Source organism: Erythrolamprus reginae, chromosome Z (genome assembly GCF_031021105.1).
Source record: "Erythrolamprus reginae isolate rEryReg1 chromosome Z, rEryReg1.hap1, whole genome shotgun sequence".
Taxonomy (NCBI): Eukaryota; Metazoa; Chordata; class Lepidosauria; order Squamata; family Dipsadidae; genus Erythrolamprus; species Erythrolamprus reginae.
The window spans coordinates 152,010,584-152,028,366 of NC_091963.1; the positions used below are offsets into that span (position 1 = coordinate 152,010,584).

At 47.3% G+C, this 17,783-nt stretch overlaps 1 protein-coding gene across 1 annotated transcript; it reads left to right on the top strand.

Annotated features, from left to right (window-relative positions):
* Positions 1–5,292: 5,292 nt before the first annotated feature.
* On the top strand, positions 5,293–16,559 carry SHBG (sex hormone binding globulin). Its single transcript, XM_070767355.1, has 9 exons — positions 5,293–5,372; positions 5,519–5,695; positions 7,001–7,116; positions 8,270–8,459; positions 9,907–10,068; positions 11,421–11,589; positions 11,696–11,841; positions 13,063–13,282; positions 15,815–16,559. Exons 2-9 carry the CDS (start codon positions 5,594–5,596, stop codon positions 15,982–15,984), a joined length of 1,275 nt encoding a protein of 424 aa, XP_070623456.1. The 5' UTR covers positions 5,293–5,372; positions 5,519–5,593; the 3' UTR covers positions 15,985–16,559.
* The last annotated feature ends 1,224 nt before the right edge of the window (positions 16,560–17,783 follow it).

Consider the following 17,783-nt stretch of genomic DNA (forward strand, 5'->3'; position numbering starts at 1 on the left):
GGAGGATAAAGGCTGAGGGGTCCTTGGTGGTCTTTGATCTGGGCGGGTTTTCCTACAGATGTTTCACCACCCGGTTAGAGAACATCGTCAGTTTTAGTTCACCCCGTTTCCTCCTAGCACTGATGATGTTCCCTAGTTGGGTCATGAAACGTTTCCAGAAAACCCTCCAAGCTCAGACGCCACCAAAGTCCCCAGACTACTTTCCCCTCTCTCCTCTTCCTCCTCTTCTCTCCAGCATTGATGATGTTACCTTGTTGGCTCACGAAACGTCTTCAAAAAAGCTGCCAAGCTCAGAGAATATCAAAGACCCCACAGTTTTCTTCCTTTTACCCCTCTTCCTCTCCTCCTCCTCCTCCTCCTCTTCGACTCCCTTGTAACACCGATGACGCCCCCTAGTTTGCAAGAGATCCTGCTCAGAGAATGGCAAGGATCCCACAGTTCTTCCTCCTCCTCCTCCTCCTCTTCAAATCCCTTCTAGCACTGATGTCATAAACTAGTTCAGTCATGAGATGTTTGCAAGAAATCAACCAAGCTCCAAGAGCATCAAGAAACCCAGAATAATCGTCCTCCTCCCCTTCAAATCCCTTCTAGCACTGATGATATTGCCTAGCTGGGTCTTGAAACATCTGCAGGACCCCCCCCCAGCTCAGAGAGCAACCGAAGACTCCCGAGTACAAAAGCCCCCCAGGTATTATGGCCTCTACTCGCTACCCACTGGCAAAACCCTCTGGAGCCACAAACCCGATTCCATCAGCGAATCGAAAGCCAAGGGTTTCTTTTTTTATCTTTCCGTTGTTAAATTGATTGTCATGTTGGAGGGGAGGGGGCTTAAGGTACCCCCCTCTCTTTGGATCCACCCTCAATTTCCCAAGATGTTGTTTTGGCTACGTTTAACCTGGCCAGATTGGAGTCTCCAAAGGAATAGAAACAGAGATACATACACACACGTCGTCTGCTTGCATTTGAGGGAGGGTCTTTTCAATTCAATGGCTGGCTGAGGAATTCTGGGAGTTGAAGTCCACGAGTCTTAAAGTAGCCAAAGTTGCCGGCTGAGGAATTCTGGGAGTTGAAGTCCAGGAGTCATAAAGTAGCCAAAGTTGGTTGCTGCTTTTTTGGGCTGCCGCCGCGCATGGCTAACTCGCATTTTAAAGGATCGTCTGCTAGGGACTCCAAAGTCCATCTTCCAGTGAACTGTTTTTGAGCCATGTTTCCAAGTGCTAAGGTTGAGGTCCTCGCCTCTAATCTTTTTGGGCCCGTTGTTGCAACCACGAGCAAACAAGCCATCGGTCTCTCGGCCGATAGTCCTTTCACCCCAACCAAGCACCGGGCAGTTGTGCAGCAGTGGGGCTAATTAGCATGTGACGGAGGTGCGCCACAATGTATTAGACCGCAAACCTAACCTGGACTTTGCAAAACAAAACAATGCAAAATTATATATAAATGAAGAGCCAATAGCCATCCTGATCTTCAGAATTTTAGAAATTTATTTAAAACTACTAAAAATTACTAAGCTTTCATCAGTCCCTACTGACTTCGTCAGAGTATTAGAATCCCATTGAGGAAATGCTTGCGCCCTCCTCCGCTGTCACACACTATTGCTTCATTTAACAAAAGGGCAGCCCCCCCCATCAATAATTCTTTTAAATTTTTAAAGACTTGTGGGCTTCAACTTCCAGAATTCCCCAGCAAGGGAAAAGTATCCCAGAATTTAGCATGGATAGAGGTCAAGAATAAAGGGTAGTTAGTCCACCTTTATTGCAATTTTTGAGACGGGTAACTTTTTAAATAGATGGTGAGCATGCAGGTAAACATAATATATATATATTTTTCTCCACAGTTTCCAAATACACATTTATTTATTATTTCAATCGAATAAATCCAAATAATATATAAATAATCCAAATAATTATCAAACAAATCCAAACTATATATATTAATACTGCCCCGAGTCTACGGAGAGGGGCGGCATATAAATCTAATAAATAATAATAATAATAATAATAATAATAATAATAATAATAATAATAATAATAATATTTATTTATTTATTAGATTTGTATGCCGCCCCTCTCCGTAGACTCGGGGCGACTAACAACAATAATGAACAACATATATTAAACATAAATGCATTATACATTTTATCCAATCAATCATGAATCCATATCCTATTTTGAACATAAGACAATTTTTTTAAAAAAATTTCAATACGTCTATCAATGCATATACTTTAGAATATATCAATAATATACACATTTATTTGTTTATTTGATTTGATTTATATGCCGCCTAACTCCTGGAAGACTCTTATTACACATGTCTATCTTCTTAATTCGGTGTTCTGCTTTGTACCTACTATTTGAGTCCCAGCAGATTGGGTCGCATAGAGGCCAAATTAAATTAAATTATTTGTTATTCTTCATTTCTTTACACTCCCCTCCCTCTCTCCCCTCTCCCTTTCTCCTTCTCTCTCTCACCCCTACTTCCTTCCACTCCTCCTCCCTTCACCTTACTTCTTCCTCTTTCTCCTTCTTTACTTTCTCCTCAAGTGAATCTTATCCTACTTCATCTCTCATTTAACGGGCTGATAGTTCACTCCCCTATACTTTAAAAACTGGGAAATTTTGGGGAACTGGAAGTCCACAAATTTTAAAAAGTTGCCGAGTTGTGAGATGGCACAACTGCCGTGTCCTGCAACACTGCAAAGAACAGACAACTGCGCAAAGGGCTTTTCAGTAGAGGCGATCCTCAAGTTACAACGATTCATCGAGTGACCTGGAAAAGGTGCAAAAAAGGGCAACAATGATGATCCAGGGAATGGAGCCCCTCCCTTATGAAACCAGGTTGCCTTGGTCTCTTCAGCCTTGAAAGACGGTGCTTAAGGGGGGACTTGATCGAAGGGAATAAAATCCTGCATGGGATAGAAAAGGTGGATGGAGAAAAATTACTTTCTCTATCACACAATATGAGGACGAGGGGCCCCTCCCTAAAGCTCACAGGTGAGAAAGTGAGGACAAATAAAAGGGAAATATTTCTTCACCCAGAGGGTCCTTGGTTGATGGGATTCCCTTCCAGAAGAGGTTGTGACAGCTGTCAGCCTGGAGAGCTTCAAGGCAGGATGAGACAGATTCATGGATGGCCAAGTGTATCCATGATGGTTATTGACACGGATGTCCATGTGCCGCCTCTATGTTGGTTGAGGCAGGCAGGATTCCCTCGGGTACCATCTGTTGGGGGTCAAGGGGAAGGGAGGGTCTTGCCTTCTCCTTCTGCTCAAGACCCCCATGGACAATTGGGGGGCCACTGGGTGACACAGAACGCTGGACTCAATGAGCTTTGGCCCCATTCAGCAGGGCTCTTCTTAGGTTCTTATGACCCTTCACAGTTCGACAACCACTGGAAAAAAGCGACTTAGGACTGATCTTTCCAAACTTAACAACCACTGCGGCCGGTCGTAAGTCAAGGACTCCCCATCATGCCAGCGAAACGCTCATAGTGACCGATATTAAAATGCGACTGAAGAGGGACAGGGGAAGAATTAACAGACAAAGGTTTTTTCACACTTTTCCGCAGCATCCTTCTCTGGTCCTGGGTTCAAAATTCAAGATGCCCGGCAACCGACTCATATTTATGATGGGGGGGATGTCGATTTCCCCCCCACCCCTCATGACCTGTAAAACTCCACGGGGAAGATGGACTCATTGAACACAGCCCCGTTATTTCATTTCACAGGCCTGTCAATTCGCCTAGCGACGGTGGGTGACGGAGCTCGTTAAAAGGGGGCAGAAACAGCTCGCGTTGCCACCGTCTCACTCTGCGACGGAAACGATGCATTTTTCGCCAAAAAAACCCCCACAGCCGAAGATAAAAACTCCCTCAACTCCCCCCCACTTCTCATGTCTACTGGATTTCTTAGTCCCCCTAACTGGCCTAAGGCAAAGGGCCCCCCCGAGGAATGTAGATCACCCTTGTTTAGCAAGGAAAGGAGGGTGCCCCTTTCTTTCCCTCTTTCCATCTCTGACCCCCAACTTCCCACTGGCCTCCTTAGACCCCTCTTCCCCCACACTCACCCCACCCTCTGTTTCCTGCCTGCCCAGGGAAGGGGCACCCAAAGGAATGTAGACCACCCCAGCTTGCCTTCCTTCTGTTACAAGCCGGATCCCCAACTCCACCACCTATCCCCCTAACTGGCCTGGGCCCTGGCTGGATTCCTTCTCTCTGGGCAGCCTTGCTGAGGTTGGGGGGGAGTCTGTCACTCCCCCCCCAAAGCCTTGGGTTGGAGGAGCTGGTCAGCCAGACCCCCACCCCAAATCTATAAACTCGTGGGACACCCCTAGGGAGGCAGGCAGAGAGAGAAACCATGCCCCCAAATAGCTTTATTTAATTCCCTAGACTGGATTTTGAGGCGGGGTTGTCAGAAGTGGGGAGGGTTAGGAGCATACGGCAACTGGTGACGATGGGTTCAGAGGAAAGCCAGGCTGGCCTTTCCCGTAAAATGTTGCGTGTGGCTGCCAAACTCCTTGCACAACATCTGCACAACAGCCAAGGCTGGTGTTTTTTTGAGGTGGAGTGGGGGGGGAGGACTTAATTGGCGAGGATCCGCTGAGGAATTGAACCAACCTGCTAACTCACCCCCTCCCCAGAAGATGAAAAAAATCTTTGGCAGCTTTCAACCGCATTCCGACAAGACAGCTGGAAAGGGTGTTGTTGTTTTTTTGCAAAGAGAGCGTACAACCCCTCGCCCACAAAACAAGGGGCTTTGGAGGTCATGTAGTCCAACCCGGATTGGCAGCGTCGGAAGAGGTAAAACTGTTTCCACAGCATTTGGGGACTTTAAAAAAACCCCAAAACTATATAAATACAGGGAACCCTCAATTTTTATAAGTTGAGTGACCGTTCTTACGACCGTTTTTCACACCTAATGACTGTTGCAGCAACACCCCACCCCTCCCATGAGTGACAGGCTTCATCCTTGGAGGCTTTCAAGAAAGATACTAGACCGAACGCTTGTCAGAAATGGGGGAGGGTCTCCTGCTTGTGGGGTTGAACTAGATGACCTCCGAGGCCCCTTCCAACTCTATGCTTAGTGACGAGTTCATATTTATGATGGTCACGCCATTCTCTTTTTTGCGACCGTTCCTCAACCAGCGACGTCCGTACGGAAGCCGAATTTGCCGAACGGCCACTTGGTCCGCTTAACAGAGATTCGCTTAGTGACGGCGATCTGCTTAACAACCGTGCCAGAGAAAGGTGGTCCAAGGAAAGCCGAAATTTCTTCACTGTCTCGCTTAGCCACGGAAACGTTCGGTCGTAAACCAGGGACTGCCTGCAGACCAGCCTGGCAGGGAAGGGACCTTACCTTCCCCCCAATACAGGTGAGGTCTTGGTGGGGTGGGGGTGGGGGGCTGCCTGCAGCCTGGCCAGACTTGGGGCAGGGGGGTTGGGGGGGGAGGCAAAGTCTGTCCATTTCCATCTTTGCTGGGGGGGGGGCTTTGACCCCTGGACTCTATTATGTCAACAGTGATGAGGAAAATTTTGGAATTTGACCATCGCCGTTTCCAACCCCGTGTTTCCATCCTTGCACCAAATTTGCACCATGTTCCCAGCTGTTGCCTGGTTGGTTTTACTGGTGGCCCCCGGCCAACCCAGGGCCACGGGGGACCCGATCCAGGAGGCAGGGGAGGGGGATGTTTTGAAGGTGAGTCCTCTGTATATCTTAAGGCCTCCAGAGCTTCGAAGATACAATTCCAGACTTGGGTGAAGGGATCCTGGAGGTCTTCTAGTCCAAACCCACCCTGGGGGGGGGGGGGTTGTGTGGGGGGGCTTCCAATCAGTGGGAAAACTTTGGGCGATCCAGATTCCCCATCCCCCCCTTTGATTCCATCCAGTTTTAATTCTCTAAAGCAGCGTTTCCCAACCTTGGCCACTTGAAGATATTTGGACTACAACTCCCAGAATTCCCCAGCCAGCGAATGCGAATGTTGAAGTCCAGTTGAAGTCCAGATCTCTTCAAGTGGCCAAGGTTGGGAAACGCTGCCCTGAAGAATAAGAACCCCAAGGAGTTGCAGGCTGCAAATTCGACAAGAAGCACGTGGGGTGGGGGTGGGGGGAAACGGGCTTTTAAGTAACCTCCCCCCCAATTCGTGCCTGCAAGAGGACCAATTGGTTTTTAGAAGCAGGGGGACCATTGGTCTGAAATGGGAAAGGGTTTGAACAGTAAGTGAGTTTGGAAGGGACCTCCGCGGGTCATCTAGTCCAGCTCCATCCCTTGTTCACGCAGGAGACCCGACACTAGAGATTCGAACCGCCCGACCTTATGGGATCTGCGAACTCGGCGTCTTAGAGCCACCGGAGCCACCTGAAGGTCTCCCGCGAAAGCTAGAGAGGGGTGGGGGTCGGCTAGAAGACCTCCAAAGGTCCCGGTATGACTGGGACGGGAGCTGCCGCCAGAAATTGTGGGTTGCCTCATCCCGGGAGGGGTGTTTTTTTTAAAAAAGGAAAAGCCCTTCGTCTGAAATGACCACAGGGTCTCCCGCTTAGATGACCTCTAAGGTCCCTTCTGCTCCCGTTTTCTTTCTTTTTTCTCTCCCCTTTCTCCCTTTCTCTCTCTCTCCTTTTCTTCTTCCTTCACCCTTTCCTCTTTCTTTTCTCTCTCCCTCTTTCTCTGGCAATAAAGCAGCTCGACCTGTTGAATTTCTCCTGGGGAAGCTGGGAATCCCGCGCAGGATCCAGCCAAGCCGGAGGGTTATGGGGAGGTCATCAAGTCGTTCCCGGCTCCTGAGATCCTCCCCGGTGGGAAATTTACGGACTTCCCTGCAAAGAACGGGGTCCTTTCCCGCACGGAGCGGCGCTGCCCCCCCCCCCCCCCCGCCGCGCGGCTCAAAACGGCCCCGCGCACTATCCACGCGCCCCCTCCCACTGTCCGTGGAGTGCTGCCCCCTGGCGGGCGGGCGTGGCTAATGCCGTGCGGGGGGGGGGGGGGGGCGTCTTTTTTCCTCTCCAGCTGGGCGCCTGTTTCCGAGGCTCGCCTGTGGAAGTCGGAGGGTTGAACGTGGGGCAGAGATGGGGAGACCCCTCCCCAACCGCCAGGCTGTTGATCGACTTGCGAACGGTCACCAGGTAAGGAAGGGGTGGGGGTGGGGGTGGGCAGCGAGGGCCAGGGGCTTCCTCCACCCCGCTCTTCCAGGAGTCGCGCGGGGCTTCCTATATATGTATATACTGTATAGGATGCCTCGCAGGGCTGCCGAAACCGCCGGGTTGCGAGGCCAAAGACGGGTTATGGGCCAGGTCCGTCCCCCCCTCCGTGGGGGTCTCAGAGCAGTTGGGGGAAGGATCTCTCTCGGAATGGGGAAGAAGAAGCCCCGCGGTTGATGGGATCTTTAATACACACACAGAGAGAATGAGAGATAGAAAAGGGACCAGTACAAGTGCCCTCGAGTGCCTTCCGTCCCCTGTCCTATTGCTCTCCTATATCTCCTATCCCTTTCTTCTATTCCTATCTCTCTTCTTCTACTCTTTCATTGATATATTTTACTATGAGTATCTCCTCTATAACCTTCATCATGAATTTTACTATGTGTATACCCACTAAAACCCTCATTGTGTATTGGACAAAATCAATCAATCAATCAATACATAATCAAAAGTCCAAAGGAAGTCCAAAGAAAGTCTAGAGTGCCTTCCGTCCCCTGTCCTATTCCTCTCCTATATCTCCTATCCCTTTCTTCCATTCCTATATCTCTTCTTCTACTCTTTCATTGATACGTTCTATTCCTATATCTTCTTTTCTATTATTTCTTAGATATATTTTACTATGAGTATCTCCTCTATAACCTTCATCATGTATTTTACTATATGTATATAGATATATACCCACTAAAACCCTCATTGTGTATTGGACAGAATAAATGAATGAATGAATGAATGAATGGAAGGAAGGAAGGAAGGATAGGAAGGATGGAAAGAAGGAAGGATAGGAAGGAAGGGAGAGAGAGAAAGAAAGAGAGAAAATGAGTAAATGGAGAAAAAAGGAGAGAGAAAGACAGAGAAAGGGAGAGAAAGAAAAGGTGAAAAGAAAGAGAACAGAAAGACTGACAGAAAAAGAGGGAGAAAAAAAGAGAGAGAAAAAAAGAGAGAGAAAGACAGACTGAAAAAAAGAGAGGCAGAGGGAGAAAGAAAGAAAAGTATGGAAGTCAGGGATGGTGACTCCCCCTCGCGACCCACCCCCACCGGTTCTCCCCCCTTGAGACCCCCCCTCTTCCTCCCCACCCAGTGCCGCTTCCACTTTCGACTTCCGCACCTTCGACCCGGAAGGGCTCATCTTCTACGGGGACACCAATCCCGGCGTCGACTGGTTCGTCCTCGCGTTGCGTCGGGGGAAACCGGTCATCCAGATCCACAACACCCTCACCAACATCACCGCCTCCAGCGGGCAGCGGCTCAATGATGGCCAATGGCATCGGGTAAGGCAGAGGTGGGGGCAGGCTGGGGTGTCTGCATGACAGGCAGTTCTTGACTTATGACCACAACCGAGATTGGCATTTCTGTGGCTAAACGAGGAGGTCGGTAAATGAGTGGCACCTCAATTTTCGCCACTGTCGTGGAGCATATCGCTACAGTTATACGACGTATTTGTGCTTCGTTGACAGTTGCACGACGGGATCACATGACCCTCCAGGACACTGCGACCAGTCATAAATGTGAGTCGGTTGCCATGGGTCTGAATTTTGATCACCTGACAACAGGAAACTGCCACGGTCATAAGCGTGAAACACGCTCAGAAGTCACTTTTTTCAGTTCTGTTGTGGCTTCAAACAGGTCACTAAACGATCGGCTGTAAGCGGCGGTGGGTTTGGACTGGTTCACTCGAACTCGTAACAAACCTCTGGCAATGTCAGGAAACTGGTTTAGTCGGTGCTGGTCTGTGGCTCCCGCCATCTTTTTATTTATTTATTTGAGTTTTTCCCTCAGTTGTTTTCTTCCGCGCATCCATCGCCATCTTCGTTTGGGGGGTGAGGGGTTGGGGGGGGAGGGTGGAATTTTTGGGATTTTTTGCCCAGGTGGTGTGTGAGGAACCAGCAGCAAGGTAATCCCTGATTGTAAATCAAAAACGATCCATATATATATATACGAAGGTCTTGGCATATTCGGGTTTCTTCCCGTGTAGGATTCAGAGATTCCTGGCGACGTTTCAACGAGGTCCCACTCGTCCTCTTCAGGCTGGTGCTTCTGTCCTTGTTCTAGAGCGAAATCTCTGAATCCTACACGGGAAGAAACCTGTACCCGTGAAAATCTACAAAAACATATATATATATATATATAAATGAAGAGATGACAGCTATTGTGATCTCTGGAACGTTTAAAATTTATTTAAAACTACTAAAATTACTTAGCTTTCATCAGCCCCCACTGACTTTGTCAGAGTGTTAAAATCCCCATTGAAGACATAGTTTCAATGAGCAAATAGAGCAGCATCATAGAAGATCAACTATGTCTTCAACGGGGATTTTAACACTCTGACAAAGTCAGTAGGGGCTGACGAAAGCTAAGTAATTTTAGTAGTTTTAAATAAATTTTAAACGTTCTGGAGATCGCAATGGTTGTTGCCTCTTTATTGATATATATTACCGCGACTTGCATTTTTAGTACAATTTAGGACAATACACAGACACACACACACACACACACACACATCTTTGCTGCATTTTGTGTCAGGGAGTTCTACAGGCTAAGAGGCATTGAAATGGAGCTGGCTATAAGTCAAGGACTGCCTATCAGCTAAAGGGGATGGCCCCACTGCCCCCCTCTATGTTTCCTATGTCCTTCTATGGGCGGGGTGGGGGAAATTTCCCCCCCCCCCGATCCCTCCTTACTCTCCCATTCCTCTATCCCCACACGCGATGTGGACAGATCACGGTAAAGAATGAAGGACACTTCGTGAGGCTCTTTGTGGACGGAGATGACCAGCTCACCCTCAGCCACGTCTCCTACCCGATCGTGAACCAGGACACCCCTCAGATGCGCATCGGAGTCGGGGGCATGTTCATCCCGCTGAATGAGTTGCTGCTCCCGGTAAGACTGACCTCCGTCCTCGGGTGACCACGCCCCAAGATCAATAAAAGTCCCCCAGTGGTTTCCTTTCCCCAGGGTTTCATTGACCCCTCTTTTTTTCTTAAACTGGCCTGTCTCAAACTCAGGATCATTAATCAGCGTGGACTTTAACTCCCAGAATTCCCCAGACAGACAGACCTGGGTTTTTTCTTCCTACCTTTTATTTATTTATTCTTATTTCTTATTTGGACTTTTATTCTGTCCTACTCTCAGAGGACTCTGGGCGGGTTACAACCAAATTACACATTAAAAAACCAGAGGAGATCGCAGAGAAAAGGATTTGTAAGAGAGTAAGCAGGCCAAAATGGGTTATACACAGCGGTCCTACCGGTGCACTGCGTGCGCATTGTAACGCATTCCCACGTGTGATTTTGCTTCCGTACATCCGCAGAAGCAAACAAAAAAAAAAAGCCAGAAATTGGAGGAAAAGAAATGGCTGACCGGAGGGGCTGCATGCGAATTGCGCCATCGGTGGACTGTTACCGGGCTACAGCACCGGGGCGCAGCGCTAGGAACCTGTTAATAATAGAATGGAAGAGAATAGAACAGAATAATTGAATGCAGAATAGGAACAGGACAGAATAGACAAATAAAATCTGGAATAGAATAGAATATAGAATAGAATAAAAAAGAGAATAGAATAGAATAATTAGGATGAAATGGAATGGAATAGAAAACAATAGAATAGAAAAGAGAATAGAATGGAATGGAAAACAATAGAATAGAAAACAATAGAACAGAATTCAGAATTAGAATAGAATAGAATAGAATAGAATAGAATAGAGAAATTAGGATGGAATGGAATAGAATGTATAGGAATAGAATAGAATATAGAATAGAATAGAATTGATTAATAAAAAACAGAACAAAACAGAACAGAATAATAAAATACACAATAGAATAATAAAAATACAGAGTAGAATAATAAAAAAACGGAGTGGAATAATAAAAGACAGAAGAGAACAGATCCTCATCTTATAAATTTACTTCAGTTACGACCTTTCAAAGTGTCAACAGCTACAAAAAAAAATCATGGGTTGTAATATGCACATGATCAACCCATTTTATGACTGCCGTGACTTAACGACCACGACGGGCAGGCTCCCTTATGGTCATAAACCAAGGATGCCCCCCCCCACAAGAGAACCACAATTCACCATCCTCATCCAACCACAATGTCCCCTCAATGCCAGGAACCTCCTGTCACCGACCCTCCCCAAAATGCCACCCCCCAAAATGTCTTTTTTGTATTTCCGCTGACTCTCCCTGCTCGGCCACCACCACCACTGCCACGTAACTGATGGGCTCCGCAGCTGAACCCGGCCCTGGACGGCTGCATCAGGCGCTGGGACTGGCTGAACACGAGCCAGGATTGGCACGAAGGGGCCTCCTTGCACCACCGCGACACCAAGGTCTGCTTCGCCACCGTCCAGCGTGGCAGCTTCTTCCGTGGTGATGGACAGGCTGTCTTTGCGCTCTCAGGTACGGCCGGGCACTGTGGGCTGTGGAGTCCCTAGACTGGGGAGGGAAGGCCCCTCGACCGCGGGGCAGGGTGATGCCACGCCAGCCACGACCTCTTCTCTTGCAGGCCTCCCCAGCGGCCTCAGCACCGTCGATGGCGACTGGATGCTCTCCGTGGAACTGCAGGTCCGAGCCGCCCCACAGCTCAGCACCCTGGTGGCCGTTTCGGCGTGGAAGCAGCCGCCGGTCCTGCGCCTGGCCCTACACCGCAGGGTGAGGACGGACGTAGCCGCCGGAGGGCAGCCGCAACCGTGTCGGCCCTGCCCTGCCTTGAGAAGAGAGGGGCTCTTCCATCAGCACATCCTCAGACGGAGGGACGGAGGGACGGAGGGACGGAGGGATAAATGGATGGAGGGATGGAAGGAGAGGATAGACGGATAGATAGAAGGATGGAACAGGGAGGGAGGGAAGCAAACAAAGGGATGGGTGGATGGAAGGATGGAAAGAAGGAAAGAAAGAAACAAAGAAAACCCCTCCTCAGAAATACAATGCATTAAATCAAATTAAAAGAAGAAGGAGGAGAGAGAGAGAAAGGAAGGAAGGAAGAAAAAAGAAAGAAAGGAAAGGACAGAGAGGGGGAGAGAGAAGGAAGGAAGGAGACAGACAGGAAAGAGAAAGAAAGAAAGAGGAGAGGAAGGAATGAAGGAAGGAAGATGAATGAGAGTTTGGATGACTAAATGAAAGAATGGAAAAATGGATAGAAGGGGAAGGAAGGATAGAAGGAGTGATGAAAGGATGAAATAGGAAGGAAAGGAGGTAGGGAAGCAAAGGAAGGGATGGGTGGAGGAAAGGAAAGATGAAATGAAAGAAAAAAGATGAATAAAAGGTTGGATGACTAAATGGAAGAATGGAAGAATGGATGGACAGAAGGGGATGGAAGGATAGAAGGATAGATGGATGGAGCAATGGAAGGATGAAATAGAAAGGGAGGGAGTGAAGGCAGCAAGGAAGGGATGGGTGGATGGAAGGAAGGATGAAATGAAGGAAAAAGAAAAGAAAGGAAGAAAAAAAAGGAAAGAAAGATGAAATGGAAGAATGGATGGACGGAAGGGGAAGGAAGGATAGGAGGATAGATGGATGGAATGACAGGTGGACGGAATGGATAGAGGGAAGGAAGGTAGAGAAAGACAGACGAATAAAAGGTTGGATGAAGAAATGGAATAAATGGATGGAGGGATGGAGGGAAGGGCAGAAAGAGAGGTGGGTGGAATGAGGGAAGGAAAAATGGATGCAGGGAAGGGTAGAAGGAAGGAAAAAAAGGAATGGAATGATGGGTGGATAAATGAATGAAGGAATGAGACTTGAGATAAGGTTTCAGTGCAGGGCACCATGGGCCCCTGAGTGCCAAGGACCCCTTCCTCATGGGGATTGAGTGGGGGGGGAGAGACCCTACCCTGCCCTCTAACCCGGTTTGTGGTCTTTCCTCCCGTCCAGGATCTGATGGCCGAGCTGGGTAACCGGACCGTCCTTTTGCTCCCCCTCCCCGAAGGGGGCTGTCTGGACACCCCCCTCCTCCTCCGCCTCACCCCCTCCTCCTTCACGCTGCGCCTGGACAGCATCGAGATCACCAAGCCCACCCCTAGGGCCGAGTTCGAGAGCCTGCAGCAGCTCTGGCTCAGCACCATGGGGCGCCTAGTCATCGGGGGTGAATCGGGTACGTCTCGCCTGAAGGTTGTGCTGGTGGTGGGCTTCACCAGACCTGAGCTTCGCTCCTGTTAAAAAGGGGTGTGTGTGTATGTGAAAGTGGCTTTTAATAATAAATCACTTTGGATAAATAAATAAATAATAATAATCTCGCCCGGCAGAAGGGTTACGCATCCTCCACCCTGGAATCTTGTGGCGTGGAGTTCCACAGCTTAACGATGCATTAAGATTGACACTCTGATAGGATTTCAACACGGGTCGTCGATCAACCGACGAGACGATTTGAGCGCAACATTTCGGCAGCAAGGCGAGACGGTCATTAAGCGAGTTTGTCCCCCTCCTGCCGCCGCCTTTTACAACCTTTCTTGAGCCCATTGTGAAGTGAACGCTGCAGTCGGTGGCGGGGTTGTTGAGTGCATCTGGCCTCTACCGCCATCTTTGGCTTTGCTGGAGCTGACCTGATCACGAGTCACCTTTTTCATGGCTGCTGTAACATCGAACAGTCACTGAACAAATGTCTGTACGTGAATCCATTGCTAGCCTGTGGAAAAAGATGGTGCGTGTGTGTGTGTGTTTGTAGCATCTTGTGGCTGGAAGTTCCACAGGCTAACAATGAATACACACACACACACACATATACACACACATAGTATATTTCAATGTATCGTTAGCCTGTGGAACTCCCTGCCACAAGATGCTATAAATATATGTGTGTATGTATGTATATTTGTAGCATCTTGTGGCAGAGTGTTACACAGGATAACAGTGTGCATGTGTGTGTGTGTGTGTGTGTAAATTGTTGTTGTTGTTATATTTGTATGCTGCCCTTCTCTGAAGACTTGGGGTGTATGCATATATATGTACACACACACACACATTATTTTATGTATGTATATAATATACTTTTGTTGAAAATGAAGGAAGGGAGACTACTATAGATCTACAGTATATCAGGCTTATTTGCTTTTATCAGGTAGCCACACCCTTACGAATCCCAGCGACCGTTTCGGTCCCACAGAGTCGGCCTTCTCCGGGTCCCGTCGACCAAACAATGCCGTCTGGCGGGACCCAGGGGAAGAGCCTTCTCTGTGGGGGCCCCGACCCTCTGGAACCAGCTCCCCCCTGAGATTAGGATTGCCCCCACCCTCCCTGCCTTTCGTAAACTCCTTAAGATCCACCTCTGCCGTCAGGCATGGGGGAACTAAACATCTCTCCCTTGCCCATGTTGTTTTGCCATTGATTGATTGACTGTGTGTCTGTTTTATATACATTGGGATTGTTTTATAAATTTATTAATTTTAAACTGTAATTAGATTGGTGGGCGTTGGATTTGTTATTATGTACTGTTTTATTGTTGTTGTGAGCCGCCCCGAGTTTGCGGAGAGGGGCGGCATATAAATCCAATAAATCTAATCTAATCTAATCTAATCTTACTGGGTTTTGAACCTGGGGCTCTGCCTTATATGGCAGTGGTCTTAGCCTCTCAGCTACAGGCTCATCTCCTGTATCAGCTTGTACCAGGGAAGGTTTATGTTTATGATATTTTTGGGTGAGTATATACACATACACACATAATTGTTTTCGTAGATTTTCACGGCTACAGGTATGACGGTCTTGGCATATTTGGGTTTCTTCCCTTGTAGGATTTAAAGATTCCTGGCAACGTTTCGACAACGTCCTACTCGTCATCTTCAGGCTGGTTCTTCTGTCCTTGCCCTAGAAATCTCTGAATCCTACACAGGAAGAAACCCAAATATGCCAAGACCGTCATACATAGATACATACATAGATACAGAATAGAATAGAATAGAATAGAGTTTTTATTGGCCAAGTGTGATTGGACACACAAGGACACACTGTCTTTGGTGCAGATGCTCTCAGTGGACATAAAACAAAAGATACATTTGTCTAGAATCATGTGGTACAACACTTAATGATGGTCATAGGGGTCAAATAAGCAATGAAGAAGCAATATTAATAAAAATCTTAGGATATAAGGAACAAGTTACAGTCATACAGTCAACATGGGAGGAAATGGGTGATAGGAATGATGAGAAAAACTAGTAGAATAGAAGTGCAGATTTAGTAGAAAGTCTGACAGTGTTGAGGGAATTATTTGTTTAGCAGAGTGATGGCGTTCGGAAAAAAACTGTTCTTGTGTCTAGTTGTCTTGGTGTGCAGTGCTCTGTAGCGATGTTTTGAGGGTTGGAGTTGAAACAGTTTGTGTCCAGGATGCGAGGGGTCAGTAAATATTTTTCCCGCCCTCTTTTTGACTCGTGCAGTATACAGGTCCTCAATGGAAGATACATGGATACATACATAGATACATACATACATAGAGACATACATGGATACATACATACATAGATACATACATGATACATACATACATACATACATGGATACATACATTCATAGATAGATAGATAGATAGATAGATAGATAGATACATACATACATACATACATACATACATACATACATACATACGCATTGTGCTTCTATGATTTCTGACCTGCCTTTTTAACCCTCTTCATTCCAGGAGAGGAATCATCCCAGGAGGCCAACTTCTTCCAAGGATGCCTCGGCGTGATCCGGGTTCAAGGCCATGAGCTGGACTTGGACGAAGCTCAGAACCGGAGCAACTCCATCTCGGCGCACAGCTGCCCCGGAAACATGCGAGGCAAACTCGACGTGGGCGGTGGGCATTAAATGGGACGGGGCGCTAACGCACTCAGATGCCAACGTACACCTGGACAATTTTGTACACCTGGGCACGTGTATATCCGCCTACCTCCGTTCCGGCCTCCGCGAATACATACGGCGATGGCTAACATTGGGCAGGGGTTGGATTGTTGATTGTTTGGCGGCTTGTATGCTGTGGTGCCAAGCCAGCTTGCGGTTGTTGTGTTGACGCACAATTGTGAGAATATAGTAACGGATGCAAGAATCGCCTATGCACAAAATTTGAAATTGAACAGAATACTGAAAGGAAAGTTTTGAAGAAAATTATGGGTTGTGCAGAGGTGAATAGATTGACTTTGAAACTTAAAGACAAACAAGGTTCTCATTACTATAGAGTTTGGGGGAAATTCTATGAGTGGATAGAGAGTTAAGATTTATTGATGTTTTGATGCTTTCATAATAAGATACTGCTCATAAAATCGGGATAAGAAGATTGAGTTTTAAATATTATAACCCAGATGGAGAAGATGAGTAATTGTGGCAGCACTATGTATTGATATAATGCATAAAAAGTATTATTGGAATAAATTAGTTTAAACATATTCAAATTATTTTTTTTTTTTTACTTAGTCTTTTTTAGTTGTAATGTTCAAATTTACTTTATATATAATCTATTTAATTATTATATAATATACTTTGTTATTGGAATAACTATTAGACATGTAGAATTATGGTTTATTAGACCAGTGTTTCCCAACCTTGGCAACTTGAAGATATCTGGACTTCAACTCCCAGAATTCCCCAGCCAGCATTGCTCAAGAGTAGTAACCATGAGAGGGACCTTGGAGTCCTAGTGGACAACCATTGAAATAGGAGCCAGCCATGTGCAGCAGCTGCCAAAAAAGCCAACACGGTTCTAGGCTGCATCAACAGAGGGAGAGAATCAAGATCACGCGAAGGGTTAATGCCACTTTACAAGGCCACACTTGGAATCTGGCATCCAGTTTTGGTCACCACGATGCAAAAAGGATGTTGGGACTCTAGAAAATGTGCAGAGAAGAGCAACTAAGAGGATTAGGGGACGGGAGGCTGAAACATATGAGGAGTGTTTGCAAGAACTGGGTTTATGTGTAGTTTAATGGAAAAGAAGGTCCAGGGGAGACATGAGAGAAGCCTTCCAGTATCTCAGGGGCTGCCACCAAGAAGGAAGAGTCAAGCTATTCTCCAAAGCCCCTGAACGTAGAACAAGAAGCAATGGGTGGAAACTAAACAAGGAGAGAAGCAACTTAGAAACTAAGGAGAAATTTCCTGACAGTTAGAACAGTTGATCAATGGAACAGAAGTTGCCTCCAGACATTGTGAATGCCCCAACACTGGAAGTTTTAAAACAGATGTTGGATCACCATCTGTCTGAAGTAGTGTAGGGTTTCCTACCCAAGCAGGGGGTTGGACTAGAAGACCTCCAAGGTCCTTTCTAACTCTGCTGTTGTTGCTGTTGTTGTTGAGTACCCACACCCATAATTCAATGCTTGGGGAGGGTGAAAATTGCCTGTCCTGCCCCCCCCAAAAGCCCTCTGGAAGCCAGAAGTGGCCTGTTTCCCAACTTCTGGTGGGCCCAGTAGGCTCGTGTTTTGCCCTCCCCAGGCTCCAACGGCTTCCCTAGAATCCGGGGGTGGGTAAAAACACCCTCTCCCCACTGGAGGCTCTCTGGAAGCCAAAAATTAGCTAACCAGTATGCACAGGCGCATTGGAGCTGAGCTAAGGCAACAGCTCTCGTGCCGGCAGATATGGCTCCGTGTGCCACAGATTCACCATCTCTGACCTAG